This window comes from Heptranchias perlo, chromosome 14 (genome assembly GCF_035084215.1).
Source record: "Heptranchias perlo isolate sHepPer1 chromosome 14, sHepPer1.hap1, whole genome shotgun sequence".
Taxonomy (NCBI): Eukaryota; Metazoa; Chordata; class Chondrichthyes; order Hexanchiformes; family Hexanchidae; genus Heptranchias; species Heptranchias perlo.
Genome location: NC_090338.1, coordinates 15679979 through 15698200, shown reverse-complemented (window position 1 = coordinate 15698200; position 18222 = coordinate 15679979). Strand labels below are relative to the sequence as shown.

Here is an 18222-nt window from a genome sequence, read left to right as displayed (position 1 = left end):
TGGAGTCATACCTCGCACAAAGGAAGATGGTAGTGGTTGTTGGAGGCCAATCATCTCAGCCCCAGGACATTGCTGCAGGAGTTCCTCAGGGCAGTGTCCTTGGCCCAACCATCTTCAGCTGCTTCATCAATGACCTTCCCTCCATCATAAGGTCAGAAATGGGGATGTTCGCTGATGATTGCACAGTGTTCAGTTCCATTCGCAACCCCTCAGATAATAAAGCAGTCTGAGCCCGCATACAGCAAGCCCTGGACAACATCCAGGCTTGGGCTCATAAGTGGCAAGTAACATTTGTGCCAGACAAGTGCCAGGCAATGACTTTCTCCAACAAGAGAGGATCTAACCACCTGCCCTTGACATTCCACGACATTACCATCGCCGAGTCCCCCACACCATCAACATCCTGGGGGTCACCATTGACCAGAAACTTAACTGGACCAGCCACATAAATACTGTGGCTGCAAGAGCAGGTCAGAGGCTGGGTATTCTGTGGCGAGTTGACTCACCTCCTAACTCTCCAAAGCCTTTCCACCATCTACAAGGCACAAGTCAGGAGTGTGATGGAACTTGCCTGGATGAGCGCAGCTCAAACAACACTCAAGAAGCTCGACACCATCCAGGACAAATCAGCCCGCTTGATTGGCACCCCATCCACCACCCTAAACATTCACTCCCTTCACCACCGGCGCACCGTGGCTGCAGTATGTACCATCCACAGGATGCACTGCAGCAACTCGCCAAGGCTTCTTCAACAGCACCTCCCAAACCCGCGACCTCCACCACCTAGAAGGACAAGGGCAGCAGGCACATGGGAACAACACCACCTGCAAGTTCCCCTCCAAGTCACACACCATCCCGACTTGGAAATATATCGCCGTTCCTTCATCGTCGCTGGGTCAAAATCCTGGAACTCCCTTCCGAACAGCACTGTGGGAGAACCTTCACTACACGGACTGCAGCAGTTCAAGAATGCGGCTCACCACCACCTCCTCAAAGGCAATTAGGGATGGGCAATAAATGCTGACCTTGCCAATGACGCCCAGATCCCATGAACGAATAAAAGAAAATATTGCCGGAAGGAATTCTGGCTTCCTGAAGCGCGCGCACCCAGGTGCGTCTGGGTCGAACTCGAAAGTTGGTTGCTTGGAGCCAGGAGCTGCAAAAAATATTGATTTTCTCTGCCCCCCCCGCCCCGTCCCCAACCCACCCGATCTTGGGGGCTAAAATCATGCCCTAGCTCCCTAAATGTAATGAGTTTTATTACCCAGCATTATCATTCCTCACCTTGATGAACAGAAAAATGAAAAATATAATAACAATGAAAAAAATTGCAATACCAAGCTTCATTACCTGGTGCTTTTTTCCGAAAAGCGACAGATGCGTAATGAATATCTTCTGTTTCTGTGTCTGCAGAGAATAAGATGGAAATAAAGAGTTTGCATCTCTATATAGAGTTCCTTAACATAATCCAATGCACTTAACATCCAATGAATTACTTTTAAAATGGAAGTACTGTTTTCAGGTAAACAAACACAGAATTCAAGGTTCCAAAAGCATTAAATAAGATAGCAACTAGTTAATTTCTTGTGGTGGTCTTGGTTGAGGGAAGAATATAAATCAGGACAACTCCCTGCTCTCCTTCAATTATACGATGATATCTTTAACATGCACCGAAACAGGTCTCAACTGAAAGACAGCACTTTCAATAATGCAGTACTCCCCTTGAAGTGTCACTCTAGAGTATGTGCTCAAGTCCTGAAGTGGGTCTTGAACACACAACTTTCTGTCTCTGAAGTGACAGTGCTACCAAGTGAGCCAAGTTGACTCATGAATTAGAGCATCAACATCACAGATCAGTTGCTGCAGATTTACTAAACAATGTCAATTAAAAACATAGCTCGTTGATCCGATTATCTTTTCCAATTTTCTTCTCTTTTCTCTCACCTCTCTTGACTCTCACTCGGTTATGGTTCCACAAGTACTGACAGTCCTCCAGTATATAACTCAAATGTTCATTCTTCACGTGTGAGCCTGGATATTAAGGGCTCGATTTTAAAACGGAACTGCGGGAATGTTGGGGGCGGGGGTGGGGGCGAAGAAAATCACGATTTCCAGGAGCGAGGGAGAAATCCCAGCTCCAACATGCCTAATAAGGTGCACGACCCAGAGTCATCTGGGTGTGTGCACCAATCCCGAACCCGGAAGTCCCGCCGCCAATTAAAACCGAAGTACTTAAAGTACTTGAAATGTACATGAATCTAATTAAGAATGAAGACAAGCGATTTCAACGCTGCCTCAGCGTGTTTCCCGCGCTGTGTGAAACACGTCATAGTGAACGAGTCGTGTTTCAGCCGGCAGCCATTTGGACATTTAAATGCCTGTTTGACAGATGGGCATAAAAGGTGAGTTATTGCAGTCGGGCACTCAGTTCTCTCAGACAAACTTTAGGCTGGGAGATCTTAGTGTTCAGACTGAAAATTCTTGGTTTCCACTCAGAATTGTTCTGTTTACACATATTTATCAACTTTTCGGACCCCTCAAACTGACACCATCAGGATGGGGGGCCGTGATGGCTGCATTCACCAGTACACCCGAGGACGAGCAACATCACCATCCTCACCAGGCACGGTGTGCACTTCCGCCACTTGCAGTTCCACAACACAGTGCTGCGTCACAAGCACCCGCACAAGACCACAGAGGGGAACAACAGAGGGAGCGACATTGTCGGAGGCACTACCCTCGTCAGAGGGTCTATAGACTGAGGCTCAGATTCCTGGACCTCTCTGAGGAGCAGTGCACACGGAGGCTGAGAGTGAGTCGCCAGGTGGTCGCAGACATCTGCAGCCTCCTTCATGCCGAGCTGCTCCCAGCTGGGCCTGGTGGCATCTCATTACCCATCGCAGTTAAAGTGACCACTGCCCTCAACTTCTTCGCCTCCGGATCATTCCAGGGTGCCACCGGTGATATCGCCGGGATCTCTCAGTCGTCTGCACACAAGTGCATAAGGCAGGTCACCAACGGTTTGTTTCGCAGGGCATCGCACTACGTCAACTTCCCCATGGACGACCTCAGCCAGACGGAGAGGGCAGTGGGATTCCGCTCTGTGGCTGGATTCCCACGTGTACAGGGTGTAATCGATTGCACCCATATAGCAATCCGAGCACCTCCACACGAGGCAGGGCTGTTCATCAACAGAAAGGGGTATCGCTCCATCAACACTCAGCTCGTTTGTGACCACCGCAAAAGATTTCTTCACGTGTGCGCCAGATTCCCAGGCAGCTGCCACGATTCGTTCATTCTGAGGGAATCCAACATCCCTGGCCTCTTCCACGCACCAAACACTCTTAAGGGATGGCTCCTTGGGGACAAGGGATACCCTGCATACGGGGCTCATGACACCTCTGAGGAACCCCATCAGTGAGCAACAGCATCGATACAACAGCCACATCACCACCAGATCTATAATTGAACATGCGAGAGGGCTGCTAAAGATGCAATTTCGGTGCCTCGATCGTTCCGGGGGAGCGCTTCAATACGCACCAGCGAGAGTGGGTCGCATTATGGTGCAACAGAGAGGGGTACTGGTTAAGGAGGCCCCATTCCCTCATTTACCATCCACATCTGCCATCCACATTGAGCAGGAGCAGGAGCAGGAGGAGGAGGAGGAGGAGGACAAACCCATGGGCAGAGCAGCGGCTCACCTGGCTGCTCGTGATGCCAGGGAGTCACTCATATGTGACTGGTTCTCATAAGATCAGAATGTGAGAAGAGTCCAGTCCTCACACCACCTGGAAAGACCAGCGCCAACACCAGCATTCCCCCGCCCCCCCCGCCTCACTGCACAAAATAGTCCTGCTACTACACATACACCACTGTAAAGTGACCCACTGGGTGGCATCAAGTGTTGCTATTCATGATGAAACACATGTAAGGCCGCTATCACAAAAGCCAGTCAAGAATGGGCAAGACCTGGCAGTAGTGGTGAGAATGATAACATTTAATGTGACTTTAACAGAAACCAAATATAAATGAAGAACATGCAGTCCGTCAGACACCCTTGTGCATACCCTTTGTGATCACAAATCCTTAGCCTTTCTCTTCCTACCGCTTCTACGTGGTGCATCCCCTATGGCTGCAGCAGAGGTAGTGGCGGGTTGCTTATATCCATGGCCAGACTGATTAGATGCTTTCGTCCTACACCCTCTGGGTTTTGGAGCCCGCGAGGGCTCCTCTAAAGACTGCTCAACCTGCACCTGTGCAGAGACTGACTTGGCCACCTGGAGAGGAGGCAGCATTGTAGGTACTGGTTGAGAGGGGGGCAACGGGTGAGATGTGGGAGTGCTTTGAGTGGCATCCCCACTACCATGTCCCCTTTCACCATCATCCCTCTCCTCATCCAGGCCCACATCATTCCTACCACCCTGCTGGAGAACAGTTTGGAGGACATGTACGATGCCTTGGAAGCCCAGTTGTAAAGTTTTCGTCTACCTGTTAAAGGCGGCAGAATGTTGTTCACAGTGAGTCCGAAGGCCGTTGTCAGGGCCTGAAAGGACTCATTTGTGAACCGTGCTTGAAGTTCAATGGAGGTTAGCCTTCTCTCCATTGCAGACATTCCCGCACTTACTGCAACACTATCTCAGACATTTCAGCAGTTACGTGCGACACTATCTCAGACAGTTGCTCAGGTCCCTGCGACACTATCTCAGAGATTCCCTCCCATACCTGTGTCACTATTCCACTAATGCAGCAGTTGGAGTCCTCCATCCTCTGGGCTATTGTGGAGAGTGTGCGTGACACCTGTTCCAGTACCTCGCAAATGTGCTGCTGTCCCTTGATCATTCTCCTTTTAAAGGATGGCCCACGGGGTTCAGCATCTGTGTTCGGCTGAGTGGAGCCTGGAGAGGAGTGTGCCCACCGACACGGACTCTCCACAGCTGCTCCTGCCACCTGTTTCTGCTCGTGCTCATTTATGTGTGGTGACTCACCAGATGCCAACCCAACTAACTGATTACTAGGACCCACGGAGGTGTGAGTATCTGCGCTGGTGGATGGCTCACTAAGATGTGACGGTGCACCCTCGAGGCCGGCAGGCCTTCTGAGGAATTGCCCTCTGCCATCCCTGCGGATGTTGAAGGGCCTGTAAGAGAACAGAAGGCAATATTAAGCATCATCACAGATGTGACATGTTGCAATGAGCATACTGAGGTGTTTAACATGCCAAGCATTGTTAACATCAATTCATGTTGTGTGTAATGATTGTTAAAGTAGTGCCACCAGACGTTTGTGGGGTGCCAGTCGCAGTGTCCCTGATGGACAGGCACTCGAGGGTGCGGATGATCTGCAGGGCCTCCTCCTTCGCGTCTGTGAGGATCACTATTTGTTGTGCTAGCCCTCTCGCATGCATTTTGTGCTCTCTTCTCCTAAAAGGGGAGATAGTACAGACGTGTGAGTGAGTGATGGTGAAGTGGCCAACCGATGATTGCATTGCATTGGGTAAGGCTGACCACAAAAGAGTTGCATCAGAGGGTGAGTATGAGACAGAGACATCACGTTGGATCAGGATTGGGGTAAGTGGTAGTGGTGGGGTCACAAATTGGGAGGTGAGGAAGTGCTGAGTAAGTGCAGGTAAGTTGAGGATGAGCCTTAAGTGGGTGTAAGGAGTGATGTGATGGAGTAGTCTTGGCAGTGCAGAATGAGTTGGGGGAGGGGCAATCAGTAAGTGTACTCACTTTTGCTGAGCTTGTTAGGTCATTGAAACGCTTCCTGCACTGGACCCAGGTACAGGATATGTTGCTGCTGCTGGTGACCTCCTCTGCCACCTCGAGCCAGGCCATCTTGGCGGCAGAGGCAGGGCGCTTCCTCCTGTCGGCCGGATAAAATAGTTCCCTCCTCCTCCTCACCCCGGCCAGTAGCAGCTGAAGTGAGGCCTCGCTGAATCTTGGAGCAGCCTTTCCCCTGTGCTGTTCCATTGGGTCTTCTTGCTCTTTCACAGCCTGTCATGTGGGTGCGCAGTCCGCCCACTGCTCAGCTTTCGGACGGCAAACCCGGAAACAAGGTTAAGGGCCACCAACTAAGTCGCGATGGCGTGGAGAGCGTAAGTTTTTATTAGTCAGGTTTACGGCGTGCCCACTGACCCCCTCCCCCCCCCCCCCCCCCCCACTGCCATCCCGCCGCCCTTTTAAAATCGAGCCCTAAGTGTTGGGAAGCTACATGATCACATGAAGTCTCAAAGCCAAGTGTGATCCTGACATTCGCACTTGTTGCTACTTGTTTACTTTGTTTTAGTCCCTTGTTTTATTTCTAAACAATCATTCCTATTGCATACTGGTGACGTATACAATGACTGAAATGACTGTGAATAGGTTTTTGTATTGTGTTTGAAGCCTTTTATTGTGGACCAGCATCATAAAGATCTAATTTAGTAAAGTTTGTTGAACTATCTCAGAATTTATCATTATAGATCTAAAGAGCTTCCCAGAAAAATATTAAACAAGAAACAAAAATTCAACTCATTGGAACCTGATAATTTCTATGTTAATAATTCTTGCACATCAGATACACATAATACGATTCATCTACTTACCTTCTTTTTTTGCCTTTTTATTGACAGATGCATAGTCAGAAAAATGACTTGTCTCAGGCACCGATGCCACGTTATCTCCTGGAAAAAATATTTTCTGATCAAGACAATAGCATGGTCTGATTTTCAAAAAGCCATATCAGATATTTTCACAAAAACTGCTTCATTGATAACGAGATATATTTGAATGATCAGGAAAGTGGGATCAGTCCTTCAGAGAAAACAATATTTTCTCAATAAGATGTTCATGCAGTACTGAATCTTTGGCACTAGTTGTCACAAGTGGTTTTAGAAACTCGAGAGTATTTATGATACGTGATGGAGGCATCTAATGGTAGTAGTGTGATACCTCAGGCAATGTATGGCCATTCTTTTAGAGGGGAAGTGTTAAGGACTCAATATGCAGCTATTAACCACACTGAAAATTGAAATAGACAGCAAACTTTAACATGATAAGTGAGATTTAAACCAGTGCAAGAAAATAAGAACTTAAGAAATAGGAGCAAGAGTAGGTTATACGGCCCCTCGAGCCTGCTCTGCCATTCAATAAGATCATGGCTGATCTTCTACCTCAACTCCACTTTCCCGCCCGATACCCACATCCCTTGATTCCCAAAAACTATCATTGTATAATGTGGTTTCTTCATGTTTATGGTTTGAACATAGTCTTCAAATGATTTTACAATGGTGTGCAGATTCAAAATTATGAGGGCTTTTGATAGGTTAGACAGGGAGAAACTGTCTCCAATGGCAGGAAGGTCGGTAACCAAGGGACACAGATTAAAGATTAGAGTCATAGAGAGTCATAGAGTCATACAGCACGGATAGAGGCCCTTCGGCCCATCGTGTCCGCGCCGGCCATCAGCCCTGTCTACTCTAATCCCATATTCCAGCATTTGGTCCGTAGCCTTGTATGCTATGGCATTTCAAGTGCTCATCCAAATGCTTCTTGAATGTTGTGAGGGTTCCTGCCTCCACAACCCTTTCAGGCAGTGAGTTCCAGACTCCAACCACCCTCTGGGTGAAAAAGTTCTTTCTCAAATCCCCTCTAAACCTCCCGCCTTTTACCTTGAATCTATGTCCCCTTGTTATAGAACCCTCAACGAAGGGAAAAAGCTCCTTAGTATCCATCCTATCTGTGCCCCTCATAATTTTGTACACCTCAATCATGTCCCCCCTCAGCCTCCTCTGCTCCAAGGAAAACAAACCCAATCTTCCCAGTCTCTCTTCATAGCTGAAGCGCTCCAGCCCTGGTAACATCCTGGTGAATCTCCTCTGCACCCTCTCCAAAGCGATCACATCCTTCCTGTAGTGTGGCGACCAGAACTGCACACAGTACTCCAGCTGTGGCCTAATCAGTGTTTTATACAGCTCCATCATAACCTCCTTGCTCTTATATTCTATGCCTCGGCTAATAAAGGCAAGTATCCCATATGCCTTCTTTACCACCTTATCTACCTGTTCCGCCGCCTTCAGGGATCTGTGAACTTGCACACCAAGATCCCTCTGACCCTCTGTCTTGCCTAGGGTCCTCCCATTCATTGTGTATTCCCTTGCCTTGTTAGTCCCTCCAAAGTGCATCACCTCGCACTTTTCCGGGTTAAATTCCATTTGCCACTGTTCCGTCCATCTGACCAACCCATCTATATCGTCCTGCAGACTGAGGCTATCCTCCTCACTATTTACCACCCTACCAATCTTTGTATCATCAAAAAAGCCAGGGGGAGATGAGTAGAATTTTTTTTACTCAGTGAATTGTTATGATTGGGAATGCATTGACTGAAAGGGTGGTGGAAGAAGATTCAACAGTAACTTTCAAAACGGAATTGGATATATATTTGAAAAGGAAACATTTGCAGGGCTATGGGGAAAGAACAGTGGAGTGAGACTAATTGGTAGCTCTTTCAGAGAGAGATGGCAGAGGCACAATGGGCTGAATAGCCTCCTTCAGTATTGTATGATTCTATGATTCTATATGAAATATGATAAATAATGGAAATCATATCGTGACATAAAATTATGTTGAACTACATTGTAGAAGGTTCCAGATGAATTCCCAATCTTGAGTTTCAATTACTCTCAATAAATGAGCTTCAGCAGGTTATTGACTAGTTTCACCAACAGTAGTCTTACTCCTGGATGTTGTTTAGGAAGACCTGTTAATTGTAATATTTCAGTAGTCTATGTCCCCACAGCATCCTAGGCTCTAAGCTTAAGGAAGTACCTGAATAACAAGAGTCTGCAATAAAGACATAACAGTAAAAATGGGAAGTGATTCTGAAGGATAAGAAATGTACTTGTATTCTACAGGAAATATGGATGAAACAGAATAAAGGCACAAAATTGCTGAGTTTGAGTGTCTTTTAAGTGTAACTGAAAATTACAAAGGGAATTAACAGTTGAGAAGGCAGTTAAAAAAGCATATGGGATCATTGGCTTTATAAATAGGAGCATAGAGTACAAAAGTAAGGCAGTTATGGTAAGCTTTTATAAAACACTGGTTAGGCCACAACTGGAATATTGTGGCCAATTCTGGGCACCACACTTTAAGAAGGATGTCAAGGCCTTAGAGAGGGTGCAGAGGAGATTTATTAGAATAGTACCAGGGATGAAAACTTCAGTTACGTGGAGAGACGAGAGAAACTAGGGTTGTTTTCCTTGGAGCAGATAAGATTAAAGGGATATTTGATTGAGGTGTTCAAAATTATGAACAGTTTTGATAGAGTAAATAAGGAGAAAATATTTCCAGTGGCTGAAAGGTCGGTAACCAGAGGACACAGATTTAATGTAATTGGCAAAAGAACGAGACGCGACATGAGAGGAAAATAAATTTACACAGCGAAGGGTTATGATCTGGAATGCACTGCCTGAAAGGATGGTGGAAGCAGATTCAATAACAACTTTCAAAAGGGAGTTGGATAAATACTTGAAGAGGTAAAACTTGCAGGGCTATGGGGAAAGAGCAGGGGAATGGGACTGATTGGATGGCTCTGTCAAAGAGCCGGCACAGTCACGATGGGTCGAATAGCCTCCATCTGTGCTGTTTCATTCTATGATTCGATGATTCTATAATTGCCATGAACAAATGAAGCACAGCACTTGTAAAATTCCTACTACATTATTAGTGTTTAAATGTTACCTTGCATTTGCTGTATTTCATTAGCATTTGAATAAAGCTGAAATGCATCTTCTCTACTTTCCCTTGGCTGCAGAGGTTTCTGTCTTTGATTTTCCAAACCTGTTCATACAGAGGTCACCTATTAAGATGCATTCAGCTTTCCTCATAACTTTCACACATTCTAATAACAAACTCAGTTTTAAAATGGTTCATTAGCACAGATATTTTTTCAAGTATGAAAGACATTGTGACAAGATATTATGGATATCTCTGTATACACTAGATACAGACTTCGCAAGACATTGCTGACCAACTTATTTACTTGTTGTTGAAGATTGTGGGTTCAAGCCCCAGTTTAGGACATGAGCACATAATCGAGGCTGATACTTTAGTGCAATACTGAGGGAGTGCTGCACTGTCAGAAGCAAATGGGATATTAAACTGAGACTCTGTCTGCCTGTTCAGTTGGATGTAAAGCATCAAAGTGCACAGAGTGCTTCCAGTGTCCTGGCCAAAATTTCTCCGTCAGCGAACACCACCAAAATACGGACCAAGTGATCATTCATCTCATTGCTGTTGTGGAAGCTTCATTAGTTCAAATTGATTGCTATGTTTGCCTAGATAACAATAGTAACTACACTTCAAAAGCAATTTATTGGCTGTGAAATGCTTAGGACATATTGAGGACACGATAGTGCCTTGCAGGACTGGTGATCCAGAGGCTTGGACTAATAATCCAAAGAACATGAGTTCAAATCCCACCATGGCAGTTTGAGAATTTGAATTCAGTTTAAAAAGAAAATCTAGAAATAAATAGCTGGTATCAGTAAAAGTGACCATGAAGCTATCGGATATCAGTTAAACACCTGACTGGTTCACTGGCATCCTTCAAAGAAGGAAACCTGCCTTCTTTACCCGGTCTGGGCTGGATGTGACTCCAGTCCTGCACCAACGTGGTTGACTCTTAACTGGCCTCTAAAGTGGTCTAGCAAGCCCCTCATTTGTATCATGGGCAATAAATGCCGGTCTTGCCAGCAACCCCCACATCCTGAGCATTTTTTAAAAATGTGATGCTGAATAAATGGAAGCTCTCTCCTTTACTTCACATGTGATCACATGTCTTATTTTCCTTCCCCAATTTTCCCCGATTATCAGGGTACAGTTCCATGGGCAATGGCAGACTACTGCTACCTCATGCAAATGGCCATGTGGGTATGGACGGTGTGCATAGTTGGATTACTCATCTGTGGACACCAGCACAGTTGAGGCTAATTGTGTCCTCATTAAATGTTATTATACTTGCACATCTAACAATCAGAGGCACTTCTCTTCCCGAGGAGGGCAGGCGATGGGAGAAACTAATCTAGTGATATACCTCCAGCCAAGCATTGACTGAAAACTTTGGGCTGGATATTGCTGTGAGCAGTGAACGCATGGCGCCAGCCGTTCATTAGACTTGCACTTGCCCATAGACTTTCTATGGGGTTTTGCACGGCAAATTACTGTCAGTGGGACAGCCAAACAGGGCACCTGTGACCTGTGTGAACAAAGTAAGCAACTGTGTATCTCCTTAACCAGTCAGATTAAAGAATCGCTAATAACAGCACAGTCACAACCAGGAAGTGTAAGTTAGAATAGTGAATTCAATATCAAATCAGGTACAGAAAGTGAAATAAAGAGAGGGAAAGAAAGATTGAATTAAGAGACAGAAAGAAAAGAGGCAGAAAGAAAAAGTAAAAAAAAATATTAAATTATTAATTTTTTTAAATGTCCAACAATAATTAATATCTGAAGGAATGATACTCCACACTTGTAAAAGGTAATTTTCAGTGCCAGAGAGGTTGTTTGGCAGTAATTAAGACTTATCATGCGTTAAAATGGTGCTTAAACTAACATTGTAACCTTTACTGTGCCCAGTCGGGAAAGCCTCGATTTTAAAACTCTTATCCTTGATTACAAACACACAATGGCCTCGCCCCTCCCTATCTTTGTAACCTCCTCCAGACGAACAAAAACAACAACAGCAACTTATAGAATCATAGAAAGGTTACAGTGCTGAAGGAGGCCATTTGGCCGATCAAGTCCGTGCCAGCTCTATGCAAGAGCAATCCAGCTAGTCCCACTCCCCCACCCCATCCCTGGCGCCCTGCAATTTTTTTCCTTTCATGTGCTTCTCCAATTCCCTTTTGAAAGCCACAATTGAACCTGCCTCCACCACCCCCTCAGGCAGTGCATTCCAGATCACAACCACTCACTGTGTAAAAAGTTTTTCCTCATGTCACCTTTGCTTCTTTTGCCAATCACCTTAAATCTATGTCCTCTGGTTCTTGATCCTTCCGCCAATGGGAACAGTTTCTCTCAATCTACTTTGTCTGGACCCTTCATGATTTTGAATACCTCTATCAAATTTTCTCTCAACCTTCTCTGTTCCAAGGAGAACAACCCCAGCTTCTCCAATCTATCCATGTAACTAAAGTCCCTCATCCCTGGAATCATTCTAGTAAATCTCTTCTGCACCCTCTTAAAAGCCTTCACATCTTTCCTAAAGTGCGGAACCCAGAACTGGATGCAATACTCCAGTTGTGGCCGAACCAGTGTTTTATAAAGGTTCATCATGACTTCTTCTCTGTTCCTGCACCCCTTTTAGAATTGTGCCCTCTAGTTTATATTGCCTCCCCTTATTCTTCCTACCTAAATGTATCATTTTGCATTTTTCTGTGTTAAATTTCATCTGCCACTTGTCCGCCCTTACCACCAGCCTGTCTATATCCTCTTGAAGTCTATCACTATCCTCCTCACTGTTCACTACACTTCCAAGTTTTGATCATCTGCAAATTTGGAAATTGTGCCCTGTACACCCAAATCCAAGTCATTAATATATATCAAGAAAAGCAGTGGTCCTAGTACTGACCCCTGGGGAACACCACTGTACACCTCCCTCTAGTCCGAAAAACAAGCGTTCACCACTACTCTCTGTTTCCTGTCACTTAACCAATTCTGTATCCATGTTGCTACCACCCCCTTTATTCCATGGGCTTCAATTTTGATGACAAGCCTATTATGAGGCACTTTATCAAACGTCTTTTGAAAGTCCATATCCACCACATCAACTGCATTGCCCTCACCGACCTTCTTTGTTACCTCATCAAAAAACTCTATCAAGTTAATTAGACATGCCTTTAACAAATCCATGCTGGCTTTCCCTAATCAATCCACACTTGTCCAAGTGACTGCTAATTCTGGATTATCATTTCTAAAAGTTTCTCCATCACCGAGATTAAACTGTCTGGCCTGTAGTTGCTGGGTTTATCCTTACACCCTTTATATAGCACCCTTAACGTAGTAAAACGTCGCAAGGCTCTTCACGGGAGCAAACAAAATTTGACACTGCGCCACATAAGGGCACAAAGAAATAAGTTTTAAGGAGCGTCTTCAAGAAGGAGAGAGAGGTAGAGAGGCGGGGAGGTTTGTGGAGAGAATTCCAGAGCTTAGGGCCTAGGCAGCTGAAGGTACGGCCGCCAGTGGTGAGCAATTAATATTGGGGATGCGCAAGAGGCAAGAATTGGAGGAGCGCAGCGATCTCGGAGGGTTGTAGGGCTGGAAAAGGTTACAGAGATAAGGACGGGTGAGGCCATGGAGGGATTTGAAAACAAAGATGAGAATTTTAAAATCGAGGCGTGACCGGGAGCCAATGTAAGTCAGCGAGCACAGGGGTGACAGAAGAATGGGACTTGGTGCAAGTTAGGATACGGGCAGTAGAGTTTTGGATGAGTTCAAGTTTACGGAGGGTGGAAGATGGAAGGCCGGCCAGGAGGGCATTGAAATAGTCAAGTCGAGAGGTAACAAAGGCATGGATGAGGGTTTCAGCAGCAGATGAGCGGAGGCAGGCGATGTTACGGAGGTGGAAGTAGACGGTCTTGGTGATGGAGTGGATATGTGGGCGGAAGCTCATCACAGGGTCATATAGGATGCCAAGATTGTGAACAGTCTGGTTCAGCCTCAGACAGTGACCAGGGAAATTCTGGTCTTTTGCGCATCCCCGATTTTCATCGTACCATTATACCTTCAGATGCCTAGGCCCTAAGCTCTGGAATTCCCTCCCTCAACCTCTCTGCCTCTCTAATTCTCTCTCCTCCTTTAAGACACTCCTTAAAATCTACCTCTTTGACCAAGCTTTTGGTCACTTGTTCTAATATCTCCTTATGTGGCTCCATGTCAAATTTTGTTTGATAACGCTCCTGTAAAGCATCTTGGGACGTTTTACTACGTTAAAGGCGCTATATAAATGCAACTTGTTGTTGCTGTTGTTATTCATTTTTGACCAATTGCATAGCCTAGTATAGAACTCGCATCATTCTAGCAGTTCAGGAACCAATGCCTTTCTAGAATGTTTGACACATAGAAACACAAACACATCTATTTATCTAATCCTAGTGGATTATATCATTTAATTTTAAACAAAGATATAATTGTCACTCCTAATTTTTGGAATCATGTGCCACATTCACATTTTCTTACATGTATGAAAACTGAAATTAGTTGCAGCAATTTACACATCTTACCTGCTGCCTTGAACTTTTTTAGACACAGCACCACTCCCAGGATAATGATGAGGAGAAGAGCCAGACTCCCAAAAATAACAACATTGGTATGTTTAAAAGTGTAATCATCTGTCAGAAGAAGAAGCATAGATTTCACATTTAGTTTACAGGTTAATTTTTTTTAAGCTCCCCGAATGACCCATTAAAAAACTACTGCCTGATTTACCACTAAGCCGTACAGACCAGAGGGTCTTAGGTTTAATTCCTGATCCAAGTTAACTGACCTCCCTCAGGAATGTCGGAGTGCTACAATTATCCTCAGGATCCTTCAGTTAAGGATAGGGAGAAAGATCACACAGGGCTCAAGTTCCCGGTTACAATCCAGTGATTCCTTCTGGAAAGGAGATGTGTGCAAATGACTGGTAAGAAAAGGATGCAATTCAGCTGTGATGCTTCCACTGTACAATAGGTCAACGATACTCATTGTCTAGGCTTATACTTGAATAATTCCATTTGAATGAGAACTCACTCAATGGGGTAGATCTTGACTTTGTGCGATAGTGTAAAACGGGTGGAAATATAAATAGGGAGAGATGTAAAACGGGCTGCCGACTCGTTATCATCCATTTTACAATGTCGCACAAAGTCAAGATCTACCCCAACATGGGAGGAGAAGAGGAAAGAGGAGAAAACTGGCAGAGAACTCGGAACGATAATTCGTACAGTGTCTTCCTGGCCATAATATTTAGCAAAAATTAATCCTTGACAATACAACCTAAGTAATGACACCACAATGCATATTGGAGCAGCAAGACACTACCATGGAATGCGTTTGTGACCATGATGAGCCACAAACCAAATGTACAATCTCAGTCAAGGTTTCAGAAGTGGGTCAGAAAAGTGTGGATGAGCGTTCCCCTGGGAGGGAGAAAAAATACAGCGACAACAACTCACCTCATACTTTTCTCATGCACCTCCCTGTGGCAGGTTGGAGGGTAACTTTGGGAGAGACCTGGAAATAGGCCACCTCACCACACAGGTAGGAAATGGTGCAAACAATGTGATACCAAAAGAAAAAGGGAATGATTGCAGTATTGGAAATACAGACTAAACAAATTATTTTGTTTGAGATTACTCACTCCAAAGGCTCGATTTTCGGACGTCCGAGACGGCGGGTTTGTGGCGGGGGGGCTCTGAAAATCGGGGATTCCCGGGGTGGGTCCGCAGCCCAGCTCCAACCCGCCCACTTCCGGGTTCCCCAGTGACGCGCTTAGATGCGCGCGCAGCCCCCACATGCAATTAAAGCCGGCGGGATCGCACTTAAACCAATTAATTGGATAGTTCAGGTCATTTGCAGACCTGATTTGTAGGATATTTTAGGAGGGGTGGGATTTTCAACTCAACTGAGCGTGTTTCCCGTACTGGGGGAATCACTCCCAGTTGAAATGGACGTGTTGCAGCCACCAGCCTGAGGCAGCTGCAAAGGTCCATTTGACAGTTTGGGGGGGGGAGACCCTCACTCATTGCAGGAGGCCACTCTGTCACTTTGGACAAAGATTGGCCTCCACCACCCTCCTCCTAACAATAAAATTCACAAACTTGCACACTTATCCCGATGTGCAGACACATTTACCTACCTTGCGGACCCCCTCAAACGTACATCTTCCGGATGGGGGCCGCCATTGCTGCAGTCATGACCTCCTCGGAGGACAAACAGAATCACCAGCCTCGCCAGCCACGCCATCCACTTCTGACACGTGGAGCTCCACAACACAGTGCTGTGACACATCCACCTGCACAGCAGGAGGGAGGGCAACTGCAGAGAGAGATGCGTCGCAGAGGGCACCACCCTCGCCACAGGGTCAACAGACCGAGGCTCAGCTTCCTGGACCTCTCTGAGCAGAAGTGCACACGGAGGCTCAGAGTCACTCAACATGCAGTTGTGGACATCTGCAGCCTCCTTCATGCTGAGCTGATCCCGGCTGGCCCGAGCACCTTCTTCTTACCTGTCGCTGTCAAAGTTACCACTGCCCTCAACAACTTCTCCTCCGCATCCTTCCAGGGTGCCACCGGGGTACCGGGGACATCGCCGACATCTCTCAGTCGCCTGCACAAAAGAGCCCTGCAAATACACCTTTTTTTTTATTCGTTCATGGGATGTGGGCGTCGCTGGCGAGGCCGGCATTTATTGCCCATCCCTAATTGCCCTTGAGAAGGTGATGGTGAGCCGCCTTCTTGAACCGCTGCAGTGACACAATGGGTGGCATCAGGTGTGGGTCTTCATGGTGATCCTCAGGAAAGGGCATTATTGCACAAACCAGACAAAATTTGCAAAGACGTGGCAGTAGTGGTGCCAATATAATATGTAATGTGAGTTGATCAGAAATTAAATATAAGTAAAAACCATGACAAACCCTCAAACACCCTTGTGCAACCCCTTCATGCTCACAACACGTTTGCCTTACGCTGCCTACTGCACATATGTGATGCATGCCCTGTGGCTGCAGCACAGGTAGTGGCAGGTTGGGTGAGGCTGACTGTGAAAGAGATGCATGAGAGGGTGAGTATGAGATGGAGCAATGAGATTGTATGAGGATTGGGTTGAGTGGTAGTGGTGGGATGAGTACTGGCGAGTGAGTAAGTGCAGGTAAGATGAGGGTGAGCTTTGAGTGGGTGTGAGGAGTGATGTGATAGAGTAGTGTTGGCAGTGCAGAAGGAGATGTGCGGTGGGGGCGGTGATGTGGCAGACGGAGTGTAGGGGAATGAGTAAGTGTACTCACTTCGGCTGACCTACTTAGGTCATTGAAGCGCCTCCTTCACTGAATGCAGGTGCGTGATATGTTGGTGGTGCAGGTGCCACCTCGAGCCAGGCCTTCATGGTGGCAGAGGCAGGCCACTTCCTCCCGTCCGCCGGGGAGAAGACCTCTGTCCTCCCCCTCCTCCTCACCCCATCCAGTAAAACCTGGAGTGAGGCATCATTAAACCTGGGAGCAGCCTTCACCCTGGGCTGCTCCATGCTGTAAATTTGATTCCTTTCTGCAGCATCAGTCAGTGGAGGACTGCCCCTTTAAATATGGCTCCTCCAGCTGACAGCCTATGATACGGGAGCGCAGTCCGCCCGCTGCGCAGCTTTCCAGCGCGAAACCTGGAAGCCAAGGTAAGTGGCTTCAATTAGGCTGCGATCATGTGCGGAGCACCCCGAATTCACTGGGCGCGTTAACCACGCGCCCAGTCGACACCCCGCTGCCAACCCACCTCCCTCCTAAAATTGAGCCCCAAGTAACTGTGCCCATATGATGAATGATTTGATAACTGATTTTGCAACTAACCACAAAATTTGGGAATTTTTATTCCTGAATTTGATCGCACGACAAGAACTTAAAGAAATTGCTGAAGAGTTTTTAACCAACTTAAGGATAGCAGAAAATGCGGTACAAAAGAAGGCCATTTAACTCATTAAGCTCACTTCTACCAGACAGCATGAACAATTTTCTTTATTATAGACTCTGTCACAAAAACTTAGGGCATGATTTTCCTGGTCTTTGCACCAAAATAGCACCTGTAAAATGAGCACGATGCACTGGAAAAATGGATGCGAATCCTGTGCTCCTGTTTTGCAGCTGAACAGCACTGCATTTGAATTTCCTGTATGGCTTTTCAGGTAGTTGGTCCTGAAGTTAGTTGAAAAATATAAATTGCATGCAATTGAGCCTAAGAGTTCTGTACCCTCAGATTCCCTACTCTATTGATGGGTGCAATTCAGAAGCAAATTTACTTCATTAAAAACCTGGTGCTATAGTTTCCGGAGCTCTCAAGTTGAATTTCCAAGAGTAAATGGCAAGCATGTTATTTCTGCTCCTTTCCCAAAACCCATTTCACATGGACCAGGGGCAATAAGTCGGCCAGGCAGTCGTTCTATCACTCCCCAGCCAATCATTCCTCGGCCAATCATTTACCAAACAATTATTCCCCTACCAATCATC

The 18222-nt window shown here is 46.2% G+C and overlaps 1 protein-coding gene across 2 annotated transcripts in view; it reads right to left on the bottom strand.

Moving 5' to 3' along the window:
• LOC137332319 (uncharacterized) overlaps positions 1 to 18222 on the bottom strand; it is a 67162-nt gene that overhangs the window by 9941 nt on the left and 38999 nt on the right. The window contains exons 9-12 of one of the 2 annotated variants that reach the window (XM_067996059.1): positions 14261 to 14368; positions 9720 to 9818; positions 6584 to 6661; positions 1351 to 1407 (exon numbers count right to left, since the gene is read on the bottom strand). In XM_067996059.1, the coding sequence (XP_067852160.1) occupies positions 1351 to 1407; positions 6584 to 6661; positions 9720 to 9818; positions 14261 to 14368 (342 nt within the window). The remainder of the gene's footprint in view (positions 1 to 1350; positions 1408 to 6583; positions 6662 to 9719; positions 9819 to 14260; positions 14369 to 18222) is intronic. The other variant, XM_067996060.1, reaches the window with a different exon arrangement.